The sequence below is a fragment of the Carcharhinus amblyrhynchos genome, chromosome 29, assembly GCF_965287045.1.
Source record: "Carcharhinus amblyrhynchos chromosome 29, sCarAmb.v2.hapA, whole genome shotgun sequence".
In the NCBI taxonomy this organism is placed as follows: domain Eukaryota; kingdom Metazoa; phylum Chordata; class Chondrichthyes; order Carcharhiniformes; family Carcharhinidae; genus Carcharhinus; species Carcharhinus amblyrhynchos.
In genome coordinates this window covers 5501184-5520421 of record NC_137352.1, presented here as the reverse complement: position 1 = coordinate 5520421, position 19238 = coordinate 5501184, and the positions used below count along the sequence as shown (strand labels likewise).

The window sequence follows — 19238 nt, the reverse complement described above, 5'->3', positions numbered from 1 at the left end:
TCCCTAGTGGGTCATTCGAATCAAATCTGAAGTGAACCATATCATGCTTACCCTAGTCAAATTCAAAGTGCAAAACTTATGATCCAGGCAGGTTTCATAAAACACTTTGGGGTTTCTGACCTGAATCATAACATCCCTTTCCCCTAAAGTCCATTTCTTCCCCAACACTCTCACCACAGGAGGGCCTTTTTCATTAATTAGCGATTGACCTGGGGTCAATCGAAGACAGCACTGGATCAGGAGTTGTGAACCAGTCTGGAAACCTTCGTTTCCGAAGGGAGCTTCATAAGGTCACTATCTTCCTGAGGTCTTGCTGCAGTTGGGGTGCCGGTTCCACCTCCTTCTCGGAATCCATGTTATCATCATGCAGAGCAACAGACATAGGGTCAACTTTCAGTCATGGCCTGACGCTGGCAGTGGTCATCCCGATGGCTGGCAGTGAGGCCAACTTGCACAGGTTCCCTTATAAGGCACTTGGACCTTATAAGATATGGGCCCTGTTATTTATGATCCGTTATGATCTCAGAAATCCAACTAAGTCCGTCCCCAAAGTTCCTCACATGGTCTGGATTGCCGGTTTTGAATGGTCTTTCTGTCATTGCGGAATCATAGTTCTCCTTCTGGTTCTCTTGTTGAGACTCCACCCTCCCCACCAGGTTTGGGAACAGTCAGCTTAATCTAGACTGATGCTTCCGTCCCAGTAACAATTCTGCTGGAGCAATTCCTATCTTTGTGTGAGGGATAATCCTATCGTCCAATAAAAGTCACACCAGTTTGGTCTCTATGGATGCTGTGGGTTGCTTCTTCATTCTGAGCTTAAAAGTCTGCATCACACATTTAGCCTGCCCATTCGATGACAGGTGTTAAGATGTTGTCCTAATGTGTTTGATTTCATTGCAAAGCATGAAAGTTATGAAATTCAGTGCTTATAAAGGCAGTGCCATTGTCAGAGATCAGGGCTTCATGTATCCCATGCATGCAGAAACTTTGTCACAATTAAGAACACAAAACCCAAAAAGGGCCCAGCAAAGTCCATATGCACTTGCACCCAAGGCCTATCAAGTCACTCCCATCCACTGCTGATAACAAACACGGGCTCTTAAGCAACGGCAGATGATTCAGTGCATCGAAGTTAGCTATACCAGATCCCAGCACGATACTGTAGGAGGTATTTATAAGCCGTCAGTAACAATGCCTAATGATGTATGTATCCAGGCAGAGGCAATGGTGGGGGGTATTGCCTTGTCTTCTTTAGCAACATTTTATGATCAGTTACTATGATGAGGCATCTCCTGTACAAGTGTTTTTGGACTGTCACATTGTGCCGCGTCATTCAGAGGTGGCCCAAATTCACAGTGCTTTGCTAATTTTTGTAATCTAGTCAGAAATTTGATGAGATTCCCAAGGAGTTTGCCCTTTCAGATTAAAGCAGTATCGCTAGAGTATTATGGAGGGTTTCGGGTCATAATAGCCTTTAATCAAGTGCACCAATTTATTAAAGGTTTTGGAATCAGGGGCATCTGCATAGGTCCAGCTTTTTATTACACTTAAAGTCAGGACCCCACATATCATCAACAGGCCTACTTTCTGTTTCAATATTGTTGGCCCAAAAAAAGTAATACATGCACTCTGCATATTGGGTCCAGTCTTCTTTGTTTGCATCGTCGGCTTAAAGTTTACCAAAAAGAAACAATTTTCTTACAGGGTGATTGCTTGCCTCAAATGTAACATGGTCAGAGGGAAGAAAAAAGAATCACTTTATTCCTCTTTGCAATATAATAATCTTACCAAGGCAAGTCTTCCGTCACCATCGCCCTTTATTGACAACATACTCAAAGCGCTGTTCAGCGGCTACAATGTACATACAGGTCAGCCCTGAAGTCTTTCAAGTGCCAGCCAGCTGGTTTTAAACACCCCCCCCCCCCGACTTCTCTATTGGGAGAGCCTCCACTTGCTAATAGAGGAGTTCGTATTCTACAAGGCCCACTGGGAGATCTACTGACGATCGCCCATGGCTATCGTAACGCATTGGTTCCATTACAACCCCACATATTAAACTATTTAGAAACAGCAAGCTAGGCATAGCTTTGCTTAAGCACTACTGTCTGTGCAGTTGTACGTAAAGTACATATGCAGTTTATAGGACATGCAGGAACATAAAACTCCAAACTTTACATTGTGGCTTCTGAAAAACTCCACCTTAAATTTTAAGGCATGGGTTTGGAAACTTAATTTGGAAATTCCCATCTTCATTATTAGTCAACTGACAAGACATAAGCATACAAAACATCACTACAGATTACAGTGCATTACAAGACAGACTAGATGTGTAACTTGCTTGGTCAGAACTAAACTGAAGCTGGGTTCCAACAACCTATCATCTTTATTACCACAAAGATCATATCAATTACTGAAATGACCCAGAATTTCTATACATACACTTTCTGGCTAATGGCATTTCAGTCTCTTGCATACTAACACGCTAAGCAAGTCCAGGCTTCCTTACATTACAGCTTTTAGTCACAAGAAATTAAAGTTGCCTCAGTTAGAAAATAAAGTTTCGGCATATAGACATGATTCCACAGGCAAAAGGACTTTCTAACTATACATTAAGATCACAGAATCCCTTCAGTACAGAATGAGACCATTCAGTCCATCCAAATCTGTACCAGCCACAATGCCACCCAGGCATTCCCATCACCCCATACATTAACCCTGACACTCGGGTCAATTTAGCATGGCCAATCAACCTAACCCACATATCTTTGGACTGATATGTGCAAATCATTTGTCCTACAACTTCATGTCATGCCACTGTCTATCTCATGCCTGCAATTTGGCAAAGCAACTGAACTGCAGTTGATCACTTCCCCAGGTGGTGCGAAAAACACACAATGTGGCAAACAGCAAGCACAAATTCTGAGATATATCAGGATTTCCCAAAGTTTTCCAGTCATGGAACCCTCTTGATCTCCAAGGGAACTGATGGACCCTTTGAGAAACATTCTTATTATGTTGAAGAGATCATAAAAAATTGATTGTTTTTGTGTGATAGGTACAAACATAGAATATTTTTATTTCTTATATGCATACATTTAGTATAATTAAAACATTCTCTTATTAAACAGAGTACTCAAGTCTTACCTTCTTGTCATTTTAATGGGAGGTATTTCATTATTAGAAGTGCTCCTGGAGAATTGGATTCTCAAATCAGACACACATGCATATTCACACCTCTCATACAAGACACACACACAAATACAAACACACACTCTCACCTCTATCACACATACACAATGCTCCATCTCTCTCAGACACCACCCCCACATACACACGCTCTTTCTCAACTCATACACACATAGAGAAACACACTCAGCTCTGTTATTCCTTTACTCCATGGCCGCTTCCCTTCCCACCCCGTGGCAACTATTGGTCTTGCCCCATGCCACTGTCTATCTCATGCCTCCATCTGTTCATGCCCTTGCCTGAATAATTACTCTACTTCCAGCTTATCCAATCTGAGGCTGGCTTCTCAGTGCATTGGCTGCTCAAAGCACCAATGGGTAGCCAACACAGTGTGAAAAGCACTATTGACTAAACAAGCTAAAAGGACAGTTTTTTTTCCAAATTTACGATGGCCAGAGTACCATGCAAACCATTAATTTTTCCAACAGAACCCCAGGGTTCCACAGAACCTAGTTTGGGAAACGCTGGTATAAACCAAAGATGTGCTGATTAGGTGATTGGCCATGCTAAATTGACTCTAGTGTCTGGGGGGTTAGTGAGGTAAATGTGTGAGGTTAATGTGTGAGGTTACAGGAATAGGACCTGGGTGGGATTGTGATTAGTGCAGACTCGATGGGTCAAATGGCCCTCTTCTGCACTGTAGGGATTCTAAGAAATCATACGTTGTGCTGTCCTTGGACATAGATTTTGACACATTTACGCCCAATCTTCCAGGATCAAAATAAAAGATCCTATCTCAACTTTAGAGCACATGCCTAATCTCTGGGATCAAATAATCGTTACGCTTTCTTTCAAATTCATTCCTAATTAGATAAATATCTAGTAAGGAATAGGTTAGGTGGTTGAAGGGATAGAAACAAAATGATAAATCATGAAATGTAATGGTTTCTGTGCTGTTGCCATCAGGAAATGAAGTTAAAAATGATACTGGGAAGTTGGCCTTTATCTCAAGTGGGTTAGTATATGAAAGTGAAGAGATGATGCTTCAGTGGTGCAGAGCCTTGATCAAAACCCTTTCAGGATGCTTTGTTCAATTTTGAGCACCAAACTTTAGTAAAGATATAAAAACAGAAAATACTGGAAATACCCAGCAGACCTGGCAACGTCTGTGGTGACAGAAAAAGAGTTGGCACTTCAGGTCATTGAGGTTTCATCAGTAATTACAGAACTGCAATTTTAATTCTGTTTCTCAGTTCACAGATACTGCCAAGCCTGATGAGTATTTCCAGCATTTTGTTTCTATTTCAGATTTTTAGCATCTGCAGTATTTTGCATTTCTTTCAGTGACAAGGGCCGAAAGCTTCCGTCCACTTTCATGATCGGATTTTCCAGTGCCGCTGAATGTGAATGAAGTTTTGGCTGGAATGTCAAATTTTCTGTTCTGACTTGCCACCAGAGAATCTCAGCCATGATACTGGCTTTGGAGGGGTACAGGATATATCCATCAGAATTACACCAGAACTGAAATGAGTAAATTATGAGAATAGGGTGCATAAACAAAGGAATTCAATAGTATAACTGAGAGAAACCATTACCTCTGATGGGAAGAACGCAGAAAAAGGGACATAAAAAATTACAGATAAACTATTCATGAGCGAAATTAGGAAACACCTTTTCACATAAAAAAGTTACGGAAATATAGAACTTTCCCCTCACAAGTTGTGGTCCTGGGCGTCAACTGAAACTTCAAATGCTGAAATCCATGGATTTTGTTAGTCAAGGGATATCAAGGAATTTGAAGTTGAGATTTAGATCAAAGAGCCTAAGATCAAAATACACAACAATGGTTTTCAATGTTAAACTGGAACACACTAAAATTGTGCAGCTCTTTGAGTAAATCACTTACATTTAATTCTGTTATCACCCCACGACTATGAAGTAACTTAAGGAATAATCGCCCGTGATGGGGGCAGGGATGGAGAACAGCAGGTTCTGGCTAGGAGGACACAGTAGCATGGGTGAAAATACCCTGCTAGCCCCTATTTGCTATGTGCGACTTTGTGAATACACACACACACACACGTATAGGGTGCTAGATCGGAAAGAAAGGGCTACAGGTAAATTAGAACAAAGCTGTTGCGAGAGAACAACTGTGCTACTGGATGAAGAGTGGTCATCATTAAACCCACATTTGAATAATAAGCCATCACAAAAAAATGTGGTTTGCACAGCATGCTTTTGCTTGTTTTTTGAACATTCTTACTGGTATTTCCAATTTTATTATTTGTTAAGAATATTTTTCAGTTGCCAAACTAAACAACATGAAGAAACATAGCCAACACTAGCAAAAAAGTAATCAATGACTCAGAAGTGCTTGAGCATCAACAGTACAGTAAGGCAGCTCATTTCAACTCCCTTGCTGAGGAATTCAATCCAAACAACTTCTTGCTTGAATAAAGAATTTTTTTTGGATGGATTTTGAGTTTACCAAATGAGAGAAAATTGGAACGTTTTCCGTTTCAGGCAATCAACATCAAAGCACTCTCGGATCAGGTATTGCACAGTTAGATGCAAGGTGAAGTTTCCTTTACTGTTCCAACCAATATACTAGTCACAAACTCTGAAGAATCATATTATACCAACGAGACAATATTAGCCTCACCAACCGTCCCAATGACTTAATCACATTTTACTGGCCTAAAAGAGAAAACCAACAGACACTGATGTGGAGATGCCCCAGCGTTGGACTGGGTTGGGCACTGTATGAAGTCTCACAACACCAGGTTAAAGTCCAACAGGTTTATCTGGTAATCACGAGCTTTTGGAGTGCTGCTCTTTCAACAGGCATTGTTACTGAGGTTTTATTTTTAACCAAGACATACAATTGTGGAAATGTCTCATATCAATCACTGGCATGCTATTGAGCACTTTCATGTCCCCAGTTTTGTATTGTTGAAGCTCAAGTCACTTTTCAGAGATGAGGAGTGTAAATTAGGATTCAGGATCAGATCTGATTCTGGCGTGAAACACAACATGGCAAACAGGAGCAGGAGGAGGCCATTTGACCCTTATGATCATGGCTGATCATCGAACTCAACAGCCCAATCCCACCTTCCCCCCATAACAAAATTCTTTGAATTTTGTTTTCTGCACAATCTCAGCGCTTCACAGTCATGGATTGAAAATTCTGTGCAGTATCAAAGCTGGCTTACAAAATGTTTGGGCACTCTGTAAACCCATCAAACCTCATTTTAAATATTTAGAAGAGCAGGAGTTTTCTCCTTTCCACATTTTAAATATAATCCTTAATTTCCCGGAAACAGTTGTGACATCTGCCTAACTCTCCCAGGCAAGGCTGATATAGCTCCAATCAGGTATTGTAGGCACATTTCTTCCTGGTTGAAACTGTAACAGCAAAGCAATCTCCACTTTGCATATATGCCAGAATTGTAAACAAAACTATCGGTACTTATGAGAGCGCACACTCTGACTCACTTGCCTGGTTTTAGTGTTCAGCACTCTATGCTCTTCATTCTGTACTTGGGCAGTTATTAAGATCAAGAAATAATTAATAATCAAATATAGCAATATCAGCAAATTAAACAATGGCTACCATCATCAGAAACTCACACTGCTGATCAAGCAAAGTCTCTCTCACAAGGTTATGCCACTTCTTCCCAAGTGGGAATAACCAGGGATTTTTTTAAAGCAAAACAAAGCCTTTTGACACTTCAAAAATTGCTCATAATGCAATTAGAACAAAATTTGAGACTTCCTGTAAAAGATTATTAACAATATGTGCTTTCTGTACAATAAGTATGAGCAATACTTGAACGGTTGGATGTTTTCTGGATGAATATCTTCACAGGTTCAATCTAAACCCTGCCCTGGAGATAGTGTGTGGTTAGAGGTCAGTTGGACCACATTTTAGTCACTAAATTCAAACCACAGCTTCAGTTAACATTTCACAGGTCAGATGCGTGCAAATGACACAGGCAGGACAATGAATGTTTCACTCATTGAGGTGCCCTGGATCATTATATCTCATTAACTTTATTTTTACAACTGGTCTGCCAAGTACAATTTAGTAAAAAGTCTGACAACACCAGGTTTTAGTCCAACCGATTTATTTGATAATAGACTCACAAGCTTTCGGGGTTAGTCCCTTCGTCAGGTGAATGGAGAGTTCTGGCCTCAGTCAGAGCATATAAAGCACAGACAGTTTAGAGATTACTGATTAGAATGCGAATCTTTACACCTAACCTGCTGTTCAAAACCTGAAGTGGTTGACAATGTGAGTGGAAGGAGCACTGATCACAGGTTCCACTCACATTGTCAACCACTTCAGGTCTTGAACAGCAGGTTAGGTGTAAAGATTCGCATTCTAATCAGTAATCTCTAAACTGTCTGTGCTTTATATGCTCTGTCTGAGGCCAGAACTCTCCATTCACCTGACGAAGGGGCTAACCCCGAAAGCTTGTGAGTCTATTATCAAATAAATCGGTTGGACTAAAACCTGGTGTTGTCAGACTTTTTACTGTGTTTACACCAGTCCAACGCCGGCATACCCACATCACAAGTACAATTTAGACAGGATACTATCTTACCATTTCATCCAAGCTACAATATCAGTGGTTCATAACTTGACCTTAGTGTTTCTTGGACTGATGTTCCAAGGTAAAACAATCCATCAATTTTCGGTATTGTCCAATTTTTGGACAAGTTTCAGGTCTTAGAATCTGGAGTAAAATGTGCAGTTGAACAGAGGCTTGTCAAAATCTTAAAAACTGGAACCCCCCCCCGGCAAGAAACAGATATCATAATTGCACTCCAGCAGGTAAAATCCCACTTTACCATTTCAGCAAACAGCATTTTAGGTTTGCTTTGCCTACCGTCATTTCCCATTGAAGACAGTATCTTCTCACGCTCTTCCCATGGCAAGGCACTCAGGGTGGGCATGTCATCAGGGAACACAGCCCTTTTCCGACCTAGTGCGACAGCGGCTCGTCTGCAAACGTGTTTTATACGAGGGCCTCGTATTGACGCTTCTGAAGAATCACTTTCTTGACCCTGGGGATACATCAATTTTCACATATAGAAATAAAAAGGCACTTAAATTCCTATGCACTGCATTTCCAGCTTAGTTAGATTAATTACCTATAATAAATAAATGTAGTAGTTACCTTATTCTTGAGAGTCAAACATTGTTCTCATAATGTTCTTTGAACAGCAATCAGGAAACAATAATACATCAGAATGGCAACAGAGTAATTATCCACTCTCAAGTGCAGTGTTCCCAACCTATTATGTCATGGCACACCAATTTTCTTCAACTGACATTCTCTCTAACGAGAAATATCTAAAATATCCTAAAAGCCATCACCTACAAGTTTCCATTAGTTTAAGTAGTTGACAAGGAAAACCTTATTACCAGTTGCATGTCGAATACAATATTCTTGATTGAAAAGGGTGAACAATTTTAAATATTTCCCATTAAGGATTTCAATTGTTTCAGTTTTCATTAAGTCCGTATTTCTTAATGTGAATAGTTCATAAATGAAGGAAACACTGTGAGCAGCATCTCACTGACAACCTTGCTGTAAAACTGGGCATGCCTCTGTGAGTAGGTCTCTTGATCCTGGGAGGAACTGATGACAGGGCAACTCTCAGGTCTACTGGTCCACTGATAGATGCTCCATCTTTTTGTTTCTTTACATTTCTGCAAATTTCAGTTTCCACGTGATCCATCCTGAGTTCTTCAAATTCCTCTTGTTCTTTTAATGACAATGTCTCTAACGATTCAAAAGCAAGTGAACTAAATAAATCACGTACCCAAAGTCTTCCACACTCGTAGAGGGGAAGTAGCATACGAACTTCCATTGTGGTATTTTAAGATGTGTGGAGAGGTTGAGTATGGTTTTGCCAACAGGAAATGCTGATGCCAGCTGGAACATCTCATCTGACCCACTTGCCACTTTTTCCTGCCAAAAGGCAAATTTTGATCTGAAGCTTTCAGGTTTATGTGACAGTCAGGCTGGTCTCATTTTTGCCTGGCATTTTAACATTCAGCTCATTCAGATGGTTGAATATATCCAAAAAATAGGCAAGCTAGTATGCCAAGAATCATCACATATTAAATCTCTGTGTGGCAATTCATGAAGAGCCAAAAACTCAGTGCCTTACAGAGCACGTAAACATGAGCGAGGACCTTTCCCCGAGACAGCCATCACATTTGATTTGTATGAGTAATTCCTGGAACTCAGCTCCCATCTCTTCACACAAAATAGTGAAAAAAATGTAATTTCAAAGGATTTCATCATATTCAACATTTTCACTGTTTGGTCTAATACTGCAGTTAACTTAGATGGCTTCACAACAAGGGCTTCACTGTGCAGGATACAGTGGCTGACCCAGATGGCAGGATTCTGTTCTCTCTCACCTTACTCATGAACTCTTTGATTTTTCATGGAAAGCGTTGCATCGGTGTAGATGCTACTGCACCTGGTCCAGTTAGCATTGCTTTCCTCCAGATAGAAGTCTCTCAACACCAGGTTAAAGTCCAACAGGTTTATTTGGTAGCACAAGCCACAAGCTTTCAGAGAACTGCCCCTTCATCAGGTTCGCAAACAGGGCATATACAGACACAAACTCAATTTACAAGGTAATGATTGGAATGCGAGCCTTTACAGGTAATCAAGTCTTAAATATACAGACAACATGAGTGGAGAGAGGGTTAAACACAGGTTAAAGAGATGTGTATTGCATTGGAGACAAGACACATATCCTTAATCTGTGCTTAACCCTCTCTCCACTCACATCATCTGTACTTTTAAGGCTTGATTACCTGTAAAGACTCGCATTCTAACCATTATCTTGTAAATTGAGTTTGTGTCTACATATGCCCTGTTTGCGAACACATCTCCCACTCACCTGATGAACGGGCAGTTCTCTGAAAGCTTGTGCCTTGTGCTACCAAATAAACCTGTTCGACTTTAAGCTGGTGTTGTGAGACTTCTTACTGTGCTTACCCCACATCACCACATCATTCCTCCACATAAGCAGTTATGCCATGAAAGATTTCCTCTCTGGTCTCATGACCAGCCAATCTGTGCAAAAGAGGAAATTCTCTTTGATAGAATTCCCATCAACATACCTCACACTGGCTTGAGCTGGCTGTGTCTGCTAATATCTGTGGAGTCATCAATCTGCAGGTCAAACTTTCCACTTACTACTAATTTCTCCTGAGGCACCTACTCAATACTGACTGACATTTCGTCAATACGTCAATTGATTGTATTAGCTGAAAGTGGAATTGTGCCAATTTCTTTGGTGGCATCAGCTCCCAATATTACACTCACAATACTTTCAGCAATGTTTTTTGCTTTGATTTATTACTTATTAACTTATCACTTAATGTCACTTATTAACATACACTAAAAAGTATTGTTTCTTGCGCGCTATACAGACAAAGCATACCGTTTATACCGAAGGAAACAAGACAGTACAGAATGTAGTGTTACAGTCATAGCTGTAAAGAATGATAAACTTAATAAGAGGTACGTCCATTCAAAAGTCTGATGGCAGCAGCTAAGAACCTGTTTTTGAGTCAGTTGGTATGTGACCTCAGACCTTTGTATCTTTTTCCTGACGGTAGAAGGTGAAATAGAGAATGTCCGGGGTGCGTGGGGTCCTTAATTATACTGGCTGCTTTGCCGAGACAGCAGGAAGTGTAGACAAAGTCAATGGATTGGAGACTGGTTTGCATGATGGATTGGGCTACATTCACGACCTTACGTAGTTCCTTGCAGTCTTGGGCCATACCAAGTTGTGACAGAATCGGAAATAATGCTTTCTCTGGTGCACCCATAAAAGTTACTGAGGGTCGTAGGTGACATCCAAATTTCCTATATCTTCTGAGAAAGTAGAAGTGTGCAAGACTCTTATTTCGTTACGACCTCAGCCACCAGCTAACTTGCCTCTTGCGCATTATCTGAAACCCACACACATTCCATCATATGTTGATGTTGTTTTAAATTTTGTTCTGTCAGGTGCTTGAAGTTCTGTATATTCTTGCCAGACAGTGAACAGTGTTTTATATTAAAATGGTGCTTCAATTTACTTGGTACCACTGCAGCTTGACAGAAGTTTGAAAGCGTCTCCCTGAAAATTAAGCATTCTGGCACAGGGCAAGGGGCAGCACCAGTCCATGAAAATTCCAAAAACCAATTAAGTGTTGCTGTCCTGTATGTGTATTTTTCCCCCCCAAGGTTCTATTCTTTTGGCCATATCTGAATTAGAGTGAAATTCTTCACTTCTCTTCAAGAACTTAACCATGGTACACTGTGGTCAAACACACTACACTACACAATAAATGCCCTCAAGCATCAACTTACAAGCACAATTTCAGCTCTTTGGCCATGACAAGCAGAATACTAATGTTCCAAAGGTGTACCAGTGCCCAAAGTCCCGTAGCATGGAGTTGCCAAACGTCAGGTGCCTTCTCAGATCTTTGGGGCTTCTTCTCGGGTCTCTTTGGCAACTAGGGCTTCTTCCAAACCCACTTCACTTAAGGACTGGAGCCTGTTTCATGCCTCTGTCTTCTTTCCTTACTGGAAACTTTTTTCTAAACTTCTCCTTGTCCTCTCACAGCCTCAAGATAAGGGGGGCAGTTTAGAACGGAGTTGAGGAGGAACTTCTTCACTCAAAGGGTGGTGAATCTCTGGAATTCTCTGCCCATTGAAGTGGTGGAGGCTGCCTCGCTAAACATATTTAAGACGCGGGTAGATAGGTTTTTGATAGGCAAGAGGATTAAGGGTTATGGGGAGAGGGCGGGAAAGTGGAACTGAGCCACAACAGATCAGCCATGATCTTACTGAATGGCGGGGCAGGCTTGAAGGGCTAGATGGCCTACTCCTGCTCCTATTTCTTATGTTCTTATGTTCTCACCTTTTTTTTAACCTCTCCCCATCTCCCTCATTTCTCCATTTTGATTTGATTGATTATTGTCACATGTATTAGTATACAGTGAAAAGTACTGTTCCTTGTGCACTATACAGACAAAGCATACCATACAGAGGGAAGGAAAGGAGAAAGTGCAAAATGCAGTGTTACAGTCAGAGCTAGAGTATAGAGAAAGGTCAACTTAATGCGAGGTAGGTCCACTCAAAAGTCTGATGGCAGCAAGGAGGTTTTTGAGTTGGCTGGTACGTAACCTCAGACTTTTGTATTCTTTCCCAACGGATGAAGGTGGAAGAAACTATGTCCAGGGTGCATGGGGTCCTTGATAATGCTGGCTGCTTTTCCAAGGCAGCAGAAAGTGTAGAAAGTATAAATGGATGGGAGGCTGGTTTGAGTGATACACTGGGCTTTGTTCATGACCCTTTGTAGTTTAGGGGTTTTTGGGCCCTTTGAGTTTTCACTTTTTGCGCAGATGCATGGCGCCTTCATCTTTAGCTCAATCGGCAAAATCTCCATGGTCTGGAGACCCTCAGGCCTCCTGTGCACGTGTCGGCCAGGAACAAGTTCCACATGCACAGATTTTTATGTTGATTAGGCCCAGGATTGACCAATGTAAAAAATCTAAACAATGCATTTATGGTCCATTCTCAGCTGGCGCATGTCTGGTTTGGATTAACAATGTTTTAAAAAATCCAAACTCTGCACATGCAGCCTTTTCCCAGCTCGTTGGACCACAGAGATGCCAACCACAGACCAGGAGACAAAGATTAGTTTTAGTTTATTGATATGAATTTTGAATCAGTTTGAATCTTATTTCGCAGCACATTTGAGAGTTCTTCATGGCATAACGGTTGGGAACAACTGACTTAGAGCAATAAGGAACAGGCAAGTTCACAACAGCTAGGTGAAGTGTCCATTAGCATAATTATTAAAACACAGCTACACATTTTATACAACTGACACTTGAGAACTGGGCAAATAGCATACTCTAACTGAATTTGCTAAATTCATTAATATGGTTCCCATAAAATATTAATACTTCAGGTTCATATTCAAATTATTTTAATATAAACAAGTGAAGATCTGCTTATTCTTGTATCCGAGTGGAATGACATGTGGTCAATCTCTCTTCAGCAAAGTGGCAGCAATTGGGTCATGGGTAGTTTCTACTGAGTTAATGCTGATCACCACCTAGAAGCTGACTCTGGAGTAACAGTGGCAGCTGGATGGGACTGACAGGCAACGACAGGTATGAAGATAGGAGAAGGGAGAAAGGATGATTTCAAACACACAAAATTAAAGTTACAGTTGAAATCTGCTGTTATTTTAAGGAACAGTTCACTCAAAAAATACTTTGACTATGTTTCTATCAAACCAGTCAATAAAGTAACCATACATTTAACAGAATAAAGGATTCACCCTCTATTATTATCTGGATGTGTGGACAAAGATTTTATTAAAAATCAGAAATGAACTTCATAAAATGCTGCAGTTTTGCTATGCGTCCCATCTGGGAGTAAATATGAATTAATATACTTAACATTGTGTTGAACTGTGCATTTATTCTGTTGACACTGTAAACAAATTTGTATCAACACTGTGATCATTACCAACACCTTTTTTTTATATTTTGGATTTGTCATTTGACTGCAATCAATGCTGTGGTAATAGTCATCAACTAGCTGCCAAGGAGCACATAAGATCAGCCAGGAGAGCTTAATCCTCTGTCAATCTTTCATCCATTAACACTCAGGCAGGAATAAGTTTCGAGGGAACCCCACTAGGGTACTCTGCAGTGATCAGAGTTTAGAAGATTCAATCTGAAAATCATGCTTAAAAAAAACCTACGGGAGTTATGCACACTGGAAACTTAAGAATTTTGTTTAGGAGAATCCCAGCCTATATTTTTCGTTAGTACTGGATTTTTACTGACATTCTTATTCTCCGCTAAATATTTCTGTACAATGCAGCCAAGTCAGTGGATGCCAACAACATCTGCATATATTTATACTGTATTTAACATATTAAACATAACATAGAAAACATCCCAAAGGATTTTTTTTATAATGGTAAAGTGTGAGAAATTTTACACCTAAAAGGATTGAAGAAGCTGATACTAAGTTGTGTTAGAATAGCAGAAGTGACCGAAGCTTAATCATAACACTGGGTTTGCAGGAGGTTTTCAGAAGGTGAAGACTAAAGTGTAGTGTATACTGAGGCTCAGGTAGAGAGTTCCAAGAAGCACTGCCAGAGACTATGATGAAAAATCAATGACCTGAAACATAAACTGTTTTTCTCTCCATAGATACTGCCACATCTGCTGAGCATTTCCAACACCTTTTGCTTTTTAAGCAGCTACCATACTTGTGCTCACAGCGTGCTGTAAACAAGTGGTTAGGAATGCGACATGGTGTGGATATCTTTCTGATTTTCCCCCTTAAATTGTGGAGAAAGTGACTCAATCCCAACTTTTTGCACCTCCAGAAAAGAAAGCAAAAATTTGTTGTCTGGAAAAGATAAGGCTAAACTTTCCAAAAAAGTGAAAGCAAAAGAGAAAATGCTGGAAAATCTCAACAGGGTCTGGCAGCATTTGTAAGGAGAAAAAAGAGCTGACGTTTAAAGGGTCATCTGGACTCGAAATGCGACCCGTTTTCTCTCCTTACAGATGCTACCCAACCTGCTGAGATTTTCCAGCATTTTCTCTTTTGGTTTTAGATCCAGCATCCATAGTAATTCACTTTTTTCCCAAAGGAGCGTATTTGAGCTCCAATTTAGTTCATCACACAGTTCTAACACATCTTATTAATTTTCTCTGCATTTTTATTTAAAGTCTTCTACATGATCAGACAAACTCTTAAGCTACTGTTAAAGTAGTCAACACCATTCTGTTATGAGTGCCACCAGACCAGTCAGTTTCAACTTCCTTTCTGTTCCAAGCTTATAACGGAGAGGGAAGCCATCTGATGCCTTTTCTGTGCCTAACTGTGAAATCTAATCCCATTATTCAGCTCCCAATCCCCCCAAACCCCCTCCCTCCTACTAGCAATGTAATTTTCCTCCAGTTCAAATATTTTTCCATTTTCCCCAAAAAGGCACAGAGGTCTTTGCCTCAAATAATCTGTGACAAAGCATTCCTAGCTCCAACAGTGCTATTTACCTAAATAAATCACTTTGAACTTTTTGTTCTTTTAATAATAATTTTAAGCAAAAAATTATCCCATCACTGAATCCTGAATGAGAGGAAGTAGGTGAGTCCATAGTCACATTGGATCAATCTCTGAAAAAGGAATGGGGACCAAATGGCAACCATCTACTCCTTGAATTTCTTACCTACTGTCTTCAGAAAGTAACATTTTTAATTCTAACTTTTTCAGCATGTAAGCAATGGATCTTACTCTGATTTAAACTATCACTGAATAACAACTTGTATTTATATATTGCCTGGAGTGCAGTAAAATGCACCAGCACTCCATTTTCTGAAATACTGTTACTTCAAAGACAAATAAATGTTCTTTATAAACAAAATTAAATCATAAAAATTACCTGGGATCTTGTTGGATCGGCTATTTTTAATGACTTGCTCTTTTCGATTTTGCAGAGCTGTGCTTTGGCCCTTCTCAGTAGGTTTGCAACTCTTTTATCTGTCGTTGGCATCTTGTCTGCTTGTGCAAGCATATTACTAATAGCGGGTTTAAGAGTACCAGGTGTGAGCATGGCAGTGATGGAAGAATGGGAAGCAGGCTTGTCTTTATTGCCTGTGGAAGCAGCTGAACTGTTTTCAGTGTCACCGGTCACAGGCCCTACCTCTTCAGGTACAAGTCTGCCTTTCTTTGAGTGCTTATTCTTCACATCAGACAATGTTGAGGAAGGACCATCTCCCAGTGTTACTCCGCCTTTATCTACTGAATTCAACTTTTTGGCTCTCCCTGAACCTTTCTTCACTGAAGATGAAGCAGCTACATCCTCTGTAACAGCTCTGTCTTCATCCATTGTCCTGGGAAAGAGGAATAACGACGCAGCAGACTGAACCTCTGTCCCCTTACTCTGAGACTTCTTTTCTTTCTCCTTCCTTGTTTCTCGTTTATTTTCCTTTTCTTTGTCCCTATCTCTGTCTTTCTCAGACCCTTTCTCATTATCTTTCTCTTTGGATAAATCTTCAGTTAACCTGTCTTTGTTTTTTCCTTTGTCCTTTTGGATGCTTGGTGCTAGTGATGGAAACAATGGCGATGTTGGACTGGCCGAGTCCACAGTGAAGCTGTCCCCTGGAGTTGTCTGTCTAGACCCCAGCTTTGTGCGACTTTCTTTATCTTTCACTGTTCCTTCAGTCTGCACCAAACTACCAAGAGGGGGAGTTAAGGCACCAGTTAGGATGGAACTTACAGGAGATGAGGAGGTTACAGCAGTCTGCGGAGTGATTGGCGATAAGTCTGTAGAAATCAGTCGTCCACTTCTGGTTCTCATGGAGTGTGAGGGAGATTTCGGATCAGTGCGGCTTGGAATATGCATCTCTTTCTTCTTCCTTCTGGAAGAATGAGCCTTACCTGAAGCAGAAACCGAAGATCGGCCCACAGTGTGCGACGACACAGTAACAGACTCAAAAATTCTGGAGTGAGCTTCACTAGGAGTGAATCGCGGAGCACGGAGTAGGGGACTTCTTTTATGAGTATCAAACCTAGAGGCAGGGTGAAGCTGAGAGAAAAAGCGAGGTGGTGGGGTGCTGGAGGACGCATGGAACCTAGATGGCAAGCCAACATCTTCAGGAGTCAATGGTGAAGTTATGAAGTTATCGAAGATTGGTTTGCGAATGAGTCCCTCTTTGGCATACTTTGCTGAGGAGAAGTACTGATGCGATTCCGGCCTCAGGTTTTTGAGAGATGTCCATTTAAATGTTGGCTCTCTCAAGATAGACTTCCGTTTCTCCGGAAGAGCTGTTGGTGGTGGAATGAAAGGTATTGTTGGAGGCATCAGCCATGGAGAGTGATCAGACATGTTTGAAGATTGCTGTAAAGGAGGAGGGGGAGAAAGCAAGGGTGGTGGAGGAGATGATGACGACGTTGGCTGAGGTGATGAAGTTGGCAATTTCTTGCTCGCGGTGTTGCTTCTTTCCGTCATTGAGAATCGGTGACCTTTTTTGTCCATGCCACCTGATTCATTGGACTGCGAAGCATTTAAGCAACTGTGCAAGTCTGTGGACTGGCTTGGTACTTCAGGAAGAGTGTGCAGTTCATCAGATGCCTGTGAATCAGTGGAGGTGACACTGGGACTGCTTGACCTTGAAGAATCAGAGGACATTTGTGAAGAATGCTGTGAAACAGCACTGGACTTTTCACTAGACGCGCAAGATATTGTGCTAAACCGACCAGTTGGTGTTGACTCTAGCCGTGGAACCTTGACAGGAGGAACATAACTGTCATCTTCAATGAACCTTTTTGGAGTCTTAATTATCCTTGAGGAAATGGCACTGATTACTGGCATGATGAACTGACGAATGTTTTTCAGCTGAGGTGAAGCCATCCGTTTCTGTGCTCCTTTTTTCGCTCTCTGCAGTAGCTGTTTTGCAATAGTTGCATCAGTTCTTTTTGTGACAGGAACAACTCTGACTGGTTTAGTTATCCTGCGGGGTCTCTGCCTTACATCTGTTTTCACCTCCTTGGTCACTGATGGTTTTGGTGTTGGTGTGACATCTTTTTCCTTACGAAATCGCTTTTGCTTCTTGGGTTGAGGTGAAACAAGCAGTTTTGGAACCGTTTTCAATCGCTCTGAAGACGGCGGCCTCCCTCTCCTCCGTTCAATCTTGCCCCCATTGCTGTTTACCTGTAGTTTAGCTTTCTTTAATTTGGACTGCAAAGGGGACAGTTTAACAGCCCTCAGCTTCTTGATTTTTGTTGCCTGCTGCAATAACGCAGAAGTTTTCTTTTTCACTTTCTTTTCCTTTTCACTTTTTTGTTTTTCTGTTTTCCCATTTGTTGCCTCCTTCTTGTCATGCGAAATATGAAGCTTTGGATTGCTTAACACTGGAGGGCGACCTCTCCTCCTCTCCCCACTGCTTAGTTCTTGCTTCTTTTCCTTTTCGACAGGCTTTAACTCAGGCTTATTTGGAGGGGACAATGCGGAGGATGAATCCGATAAGACATCTGAGCTCTGAGAAGAAAACGTCCTTTGTCTTCCTCGAAGCTTCCTTTGAGGTGATTCAACTAAAAAATAAAGACAAATTTTTATGTTAAAAATGATGAAAACTTAAATCACCACAATATGTTTAATATAAGGCAAATTATCTCCTCATCCACATTAATCACAATAGCACCAACTGAAAAAATGTTAAAACCAGAAAATAGTTTTTATTAAGAATCTATAACAAATCTTATTTTCTTTCTTTCCTGATCCTGATGGACCTGCTGTTTTCCTTTAAGCCGACAGCACAGGACCTTGGGTCGGGTTGAATGGGCTGTACTACTAGATGGGGAATAGTAGGAACAAGGATGAAAAATGTATTGGCTGAAATCCTTCCATCCCACCTGCCACTGGAATTTTAGAGGGCAGGAGTGAACCATGTAAATGTCCATTGAAGTCTGGTGGGAATCTCCAGTTTTCAGGCAAGCGTGGCCAGAGAATCCCACCCATTATCTTTAAAATCACCACAATGCAGAAGATATACATGTCCCTAAAATTTAAAGAATATGTGGTGAAACACCAGCCAAGATGAATAATGAATTGAAAGGACTAAAGCAATTTTAGCAAAAATACTCTTAAACATTACTCTTGGGTGATTAGGGCTCAGCTTAAGTCAACAAATGCAACTATCAGAGCAGCCAAACAGTTAGTGGAAATGATGATTAAGGATATTGGGATAGCAATGGTAAAATCCTTCTCCAGCTGGCTATGTTGAGATTAAGAGGTGGAGGGGGTCATGAGTGACCATGACAGGAGGGACACATTGGTGGCCAGGGAGGGTGTTGGCTTTCAGCTGCAATCTCCATGGTTTTAATGGGCGGCAGATACCTGCTCCTATTGGATCTATATTCAGGTTAAGCACATTTTAAGATTTTATCTTTAAAGACCATCTATTAGGCTGCACTTTGACTGCGTTTTCCTGA

At 41.0% G+C, this 19238-nt stretch overlaps 1 protein-coding gene across 3 annotated transcripts in view; it reads right to left on the bottom strand.

Moving 5' to 3' along the window:
- Positions 1-19238, bottom strand: part of kmt2a (lysine (K)-specific methyltransferase 2A) — a 153789-nt gene that overhangs the window by 81748 nt on the left and 52803 nt on the right. For all 3 annotated transcript variants that reach the window (XM_080214813.1, XM_080214814.1, XM_080214815.1), the window contains exons 3-4: positions 15688-18338; positions 8079-8256 (exon numbers count right to left, since the gene is read on the bottom strand). In XM_080214813.1, coding sequence (XP_080070939.1) covers positions 8079-8256; positions 15688-18338 — 2829 coding nt within the window. The remainder of the gene's footprint in view (positions 1-8078; positions 8257-15687; positions 18339-19238) is intronic.